The sequence below is a fragment of the Geospiza fortis genome, unplaced genomic scaffold (genome assembly GCF_000277835.1).
Source record: "Geospiza fortis unplaced genomic scaffold, GeoFor_1.0 scaffold662, whole genome shotgun sequence".
Classification (NCBI taxonomy): Eukaryota; Metazoa; Chordata; class Aves; order Passeriformes; family Thraupidae; genus Geospiza; species Geospiza fortis.
Genome location: NW_005054450.1, coordinates 656,429 through 663,080, shown reverse-complemented (window position 1 = coordinate 663,080; position 6,652 = coordinate 656,429). Strand labels below are relative to the sequence as shown.

Below are 6,652 nucleotides of genomic sequence, written 5' to 3'. Positions count from 1 at the left end.
CGGCCGAGCGCATCCACGCCGAGCGCATGGCCTCGCTCACCAACGACCCCCTGGCGCGGCTGCAGATGTTCAACGTCACCCCCCACCACCACCAGCACTCGCACATACACTCGCATCTACACCTACACCAGCAGGACCCCCTACACCAAGGTGAGCCCTGGCAGCTGGGCACTTCCCTGGGGAGCAGCTCAGAATGGGCCCAGTGTGACCCTGGAGCTCTGAGCAGCTCAGAACGAGCCCACCCTGACCCTGGAACTCAAATAGTAGAATTCCTGAGCCCCGGCAGCTGGGCACTTCCCTGGGGAGCAGCTCAGAACGGGTCTGACCCTGGAACTCAAACAGCAAAGTCCCTTTTGCCATGTTTGTGCTGTGGTTCTGTGCTGTGGAAGGTTGTGGTAACTAAAATGCAGTTACTTTTTGTAGGGTGATGGTAACACCACAGTGATCTTCCTTCAGACTCTCACTGTGAAAGGTTTGCTGGTTTGTTGTGGGTTGGTTTTTTTAAGTTCTGCTGTCCTAGAGCAGCACCTTACAGTAGTAATAATTAATGGTCTCAGAAGTGAATCTGTGCCTTGCCCATTTCTGTAGCAAGATCCGTGGTTACTGCTCCAGAGGTCTGGAGCCCTGGAGATGAGGCACTCAGCAGGAGTTTTCACATTTTCTGGTGACAGACTGGAGAGAACAGGCACCAGGTGCTGCAGCTGCCAAGGGAGGGGAGGGGAAAATCAGAGTACTTAAAATGCAGGTTCTGATGTCTGGTTACCATTGCAGTGTTTGTGCAAGCAGATGTAGAATCCTTTGCCCTGGAGCAGTGTCCATTAAATGTGCTGGGATGCCCACTTTTGGAGTTGGAGGGAATGTGAGCAAGGAAAGCAGCAGGGCAGTGTGAGGTTCTTGAGGGCTGGGGGGGTTGCAGGTAGGAGATGTCAGAATGCTGAATATCAGCATTCCTGAAGCTGCTGAGGCTCACTGCAGAAATCACAGGTGGGCTCAGGTGCAGGCAGGTTTGCAGACCCCCTGACAGCACAGGAAGTCTGACCCAGGCCGTGTGTGTACAAGGATTCTGCTGCCAGGTGAGGCAGTCACGGAGCACCTCTGTGCAGGTGAGTCTGGATGTTCCCCAGGTGCTTGTTCTGGACAAAACCATGGCTTGTAAATTGTCCCTTCCAGTGCAGAGAGGCTGCTGCAGACACAGCCAAGGCAATTCCCTGCCAAGGCTCTCTGTGTGTGTTTGAGCAGTAATTTGGCTTTGTGCTCTGCCAGGTTCAAGCACCGTCAGGGGCTCTTGGGTGCTTTTTGCTCCCGGTTGCTCCACTGGTGATGAAGGCTTTACAACCCCTGTGTCTCCTCAGAGTGGGGATGAACAGAGGGTAGAATGACCCCACATTGGTGCTGGGAATTGTTCTGGCTCTCTGTTCCTTTCCCCTGTGGAAACTCTTTCTCTCCTTCTCTCTCAGGCTCAGCAGGACCTGTCCATCCCCTGGTGGATCCTTTAGCAGCTGGACCCCACCTGGCACGTTTTCCCTACCCGCCTGGGACCATCCCCAACCCATTGCTAGGGCAGCCACCTCACGAGCATGAAATGCTCCGGCATCCAGTCTTTGGTGAGAGCATTTTATGGTGCTTTGCAGGGCTTGGCTTTGTTCTGCAGTGTTACTTTTTATTGTGGGGTTTAACATGTCTCAGTGGGGGGAGCGAGCTGTGGCTTTGGGTGGTTGTGGTGACTCATTGGGGTGAACAAGGAGCAAAGCAGAGTGTGAACGTGGTGCCTGTCCCCAGGTACCCCCTACCCTCGGGACCTGCCTGGTGCCATCCCACCTCCCATGTCAGCAGCCCACCAGCTGCAGGCCATGCACGCGCAGTCGGCAGAGCTGCAGAGACTGGCAATGGAGCAGCAGTGGCTGCACGGCCACCCCCACATGCACGGCGGGCACCTACCCAGTCAGGAAGATTATTACAGGTGAGCCTGCAAGGAGGCCTTCTGGGCACCTGGGAATTCCGTGGTATTTCCCCACATTCCTTCTTTTTCCCTGGGAATTTTCACCTCTCTTGCTGTGCGCTGAGCCCCGATGCAAGTACAGGTGAGGGCTGTGCTCAGACCTGCTCTGGGCACGTGGAAGTGAGGTCCAGGTTTCTGACACAACATGAAAGTAGCTGAGTGTCTCCTACTGCAGAATCCCCAACCATGTCCCACCTGCACAGCTGGCACTGGTGCCCATGCCCAGGTGTGGGGCTCCCTGTGCCAGGGCAGTGCCCAGGGTGGTGCTCTGTGGAATTTGCAGGCATCCCCAACAAGGGAAGAGATGAGAATCTTGACTCCATGTTTCAGAAGGCTGATTTATGATATATATTATATTAAAAGAAAATGATATATTAAAACTATACTAAAAGAAGAAATGGATTTCATCAGAAGGCTTGAAAAGAAAGGAAGGAATGATAATAAAATCTTGTGACTGCTCACAGCCCCCACACAGCTGGCTGTCATTGGTCATCAGGTAAAAACAAGTTCACATGCTGGGTAAACAATCCTCCAAATCACATTCCAAAGCAGCAAAACATGGGGAAGCTGAAGCTTCTCAGGAGAAAAGATGCTAACAAAAGGATTTTTCATAAAATATGTCTGTGACAGTGCTCAGAGTTCCAAACCTGCAGCCCCTGCTCTCTGTAGGGGTGGCAGGAGGGCAGGGCAGTCTCCTGTGTCTCACACCTCCTTTGTTGTGTTAAAATGAGTTTTCTTTCTCTTGCAGTCGACTGAAAAAAGAAGGCGACAAACAGTTGTAATAAATTATTTATTTGTAACGCTGGCTATGGAAACCCCAGTCCTTGGGAAGGAGTGGAACATTTTTACATACAAGAAGAGCTACAAAAGGAAAAGAATATCTTATAAAGATTTCTTTATATATTTAAAACAGAAGCAACCACCCAACAAGTAGAGACTTATCAGCATAGTGTTCATTTGTAGAGAAGATTTCTCAAGACTGGTGTGGGTCTCCCTGCATGAAAACGTATTCAGAAGCCTCTTGGAAATACAGGACTGTGTGGAACATTCAGAGAACTTCCTGCAATCTTGGTTTTTTTTTTTCTTTTCTTTTCTTACTAGTTTGTTTTCAGTAGGTGCTAGAATCAGGTTCACAACACAAGTCACTGTGCGTGAAGGGACACTCAATGCATCTATAGGTAATTAAAAAAAAAAACAAGGATTGCAAGTAGGTGACATAACAAGCTCTGAATCCAAGTGCTATAATAATAAAAAAAAATCTACTTTTATTTTAATACATTGTAGGAAATCTTCATAATTTTAAAAGAGAGCTCAGTTCTGCAGCATGGCTTTTTAAGTCTGTAAATAACTTTTTTTGGGTAGAGGGGAGAAACAAAACAAAACAAACTCCAGAAACATTTATCTTGATTTTCAGTAACATCACAAATTGTGAATTCCTACCTGGTATTGACAGAATACAGAGTTGATTTTTTAATAAAAAATATATATATAATTATCCCTTTAGTTAAAGGGAATGATGGGTTATCAATAATTTCAAATGGGTAAAAGCTTGACATTTGGTTTGATATCAACAATAAGCATTAAAGGGATTTGCAGGGATAATGTTGCAAATGACTGTTTCTGTTCTTGGTTTTCGGTTGGTTTGGTTGTTTGGGGGTTTTTGTTGGTGTTCCATCTCTCTGTTCTGCAGCTGATTTTGTTGAGTTGGGTTTCTCAGCAGCTCAGATGTCCCTTGGACCCCGCTGGCCCTTTGGGTGCCACCTTCAACGGTTCATTTTTGTGTGGCCATAAAACACTTCTTTCCTGTGAGATTTGAAACTTAACCTAGCTCCATTGGGTTTAACTTTGGGCAGAAAGTTCAGAGAAGTAATCTGTTGTAAAAATCTCGTTTTTAGCTGTTCCATGGCTCAGACCAGTGCAGCCAGAGTTGTGCATGCAGTGCATACCTGGGGAGGACGTGCTTTTCCTGGCCTCCTGCTGCACGAGTTCTTAAGGAAAGTGGACTTGGCAACTTGGTTTTCATTCAGTTGTGTTGCAAAGACCAGTCTGGTTTTCTCTTTGACTGTTTGAGTTTGGGTTTTTTGTAAGCAGAAACTGCTTAACTGCCAGCACTGCAGTGTCCCCGAGGAACTGAGTGCTCTGGGACAGTGGCACTGCCTCCCACCCCACAGTCCTGCAGGGCAGCTCCTCTTGCTGCTTCCACCAGGATGGGGAGAGGAGAGGAGCACGCAGAGAGCGTTAAAGGAGACAGCTCTGCTCACAAGGCAGATTTTTAAAGTTTTTTTCCCGAATTTTTCTTTGCTGGAGCAGAGGGCGATGCGACCAATGGACATCTGAACCTGCTGCTCATTTTTTCCTGCTGGTGCACAACTCCCCCATTCTCTCTCTCCACTCACGAGTGCTCTCTGCTGTTGTAGCCTGTCCAGTGTGATGGTCGTGTCCTAGGACTGTCCTGAGCCCCTCGGGTAAAGTTGTAGTTACTCAGCTGCAGGCACAGTGCTCCTCCACCTCGGCTGCTCAGCCCACAGTTCAAATGCTCTAGGCCCACGAAGGTGAGGGCAGAGGGGAGAGCAGGGCCTTTTACTGCTGAAATTGCAGTTCTGCTGTGCCCCAGTCTGCAGTGCTGAGGGGTCTGATCAGTGCTGCTGTGTTAACTCTGGGCGTTGGGAGGGACAGGTTGTGTTCTGGGCTGGGAACCCCCAGGTCAGTGCACAACGGAGGGAGGTGAACTCCTGCTCCATGGCTGTGGCAATGCTGGGGTGAAGAGGGTTCCTTGTGGGGCTGGGATTATTTCTGCTCAGGGCTGAGCAGCCAGGAGGATGGGCCTGCTCAGCAGAGACTGCCTCAGTTTTAGTTTTAGTGCTTTAAAGGTCTCATCAGGCACATTTCAGTTCCGTTTCTCCCCTCCTTTTGTTTTACTCTCTGGAATTGGGGAGTTTGGGAGAGTTCAGCCACTTGATCCGTTTCTTCTGACTCTTCTCTTGCTGTTTTTTAGCCATAGTTCTTCAGAAAAAGGAAAAGCTAATTCCCTCCAGTGGTCCTCTCTGTATTCCTTATTTCTCAGCTGAAGTTGCTGTCTGTTCTAAAGCTGTTCATTGATATTTTTTTCTTTTTCCCAGAAGAGCATTCTAATAATTTTATGGGAGCTTTTTTGTTCACATCATTCAGCAATTAAGCATTGGAATTCCTCAGTTTTAGCCAGTGATTAACTACAACTTTACCTGCAGTGGCTTCTGAAGCCATCTCGGTGTTCGATGCCCTGTTATAAAAACCAACCCAGACCTTTTGATTTCCTTTCAAGAAATCTCTCTTTATTTTTCCTCTGTTCCGAAAGTTTATTTTAAGATTTTGCTTTAGTGTTTTTGAACCGTCTCTCTTGTTCTATGTCGTCATGGTTGAGCTTGTTTCACTGCACCGTTGAGCAGAGTGTACATTCTGACTGCTACATTTATATATATCTTGAAGCTTAATGTATATATGAGTAGTTTGCCATGGGATAACACAGTGTAAACAGAGTAGAAACCCAGAAATCGTGACTTCTGTGTTCTCTCCATTTGAGTATTTTGTAATTTTTTTGAAATATTTGTGGACATAAATAAAACCAAGCTACACTACAGCAGCCAGGTTTTGCCTGCAAGTGAAATGTGTCTCGTGATTGTTGTTGGTGGGAGAGGAGCTGCTCTCACCTGGGGTGATGTGGGCGCTGCCGTGGCCACCTTGTCTGGTTCAAACCTGTCTTTTTTGGCTTTATTTTTTCCCTCTTTGAGATAATTTTGTTTTTAACACACAGTGCACAAACACCAACATCAGGTCCAGTTCCAGTTCTGCATCCTTGAGTCCCACTGCTGCTCTGCTGCTCAGTTCCCAGTGTAATACCCTGGGGATACCCCAGCAGCTGCATTTTTGGGAATTGCTTTTCCTGACAGAAGAAACTGGAAACAGATTTTTCCTTGTTTGTGCCAGTGTTGAACACAACTGACCCCGAGCTGGCCAGAGCTGCCCTGCACAGGGGAAATTGCAGAGAGGGAGATGCACAGTAACTCACTGCTCTCTGAAAAGCTGAAATTTGCCTTCAGTGCCATCAATTGGTGCTCCCCAGGGGCTGCAGTGTGTGACAGGTGAGGATCAGCACAGTAACTCAATGTTCCCCCACTGAAAAGCTGAAATTTGCCTTCAGTGCCATCAATTGGTGCTCCCCAGGGGCTGCAGTGTGTGGCAGGTGAGGATCAGCATCTCCAGGTGCCAGGGCAGCCTTGGGATGGCACAGGGAGCTTTGCAGAGCAGTGCTGGTCAGGAGGGAGGTGGGCAGGTTCCTCCCTGCTCTGGGATTTATCAGGAATATCAAAGCAATCTGGAATTTGGGCTCGGGGCAGGGTAATCGCTGCTCTGAGCACACAGAGAGAGCTCTGAGCTGCTGCTGGAGGGGGCTCCATGACAAATGGCATGAGAGGCTGCTCTATTTATACCCCTGGCATTTTATGAGGGGAAGGTCAGCTCTTGTCTGCTGCAAATAGCTTCTCAAAGTGCTTTTCCCGAGCCTGTGCTATGTATTTTGACGTTGCTTTTTTTAATTCCTTGTGCTCAGTGCAGAACTTGAGGGGGCTCGGGCTGCCCTGTCCTGCTGCACAGGTCCTGAGTTTCCAGCTGTCAAAT

General features: G+C 48.3%; 1 protein-coding gene across 1 annotated transcript in view; it reads left to right on the top strand.

Annotated features, from left to right (window-relative positions):
• Positions 1-5,636, top strand: part of RERE (arginine-glutamic acid dipeptide repeats) — a 106,420-nt gene extending 100,784 nt beyond the window's left edge. Inside the window, exons 20-23 of the mRNA XM_031062544.1 lie at positions 1-150; positions 1,458-1,604; positions 1,780-1,960; positions 2,748-5,636. Of these exons, the coding sequence (XP_030918404.1) occupies positions 1-150; positions 1,458-1,604; positions 1,780-1,960; positions 2,748-2,781 (512 nt within the window). The 3' untranslated portion in view covers positions 2,782-5,636. The remainder of the gene's footprint in view (positions 151-1,457; positions 1,605-1,779; positions 1,961-2,747) is intronic.
• Positions 5,637-6,652: the final 1,016 nt, after the last annotated feature.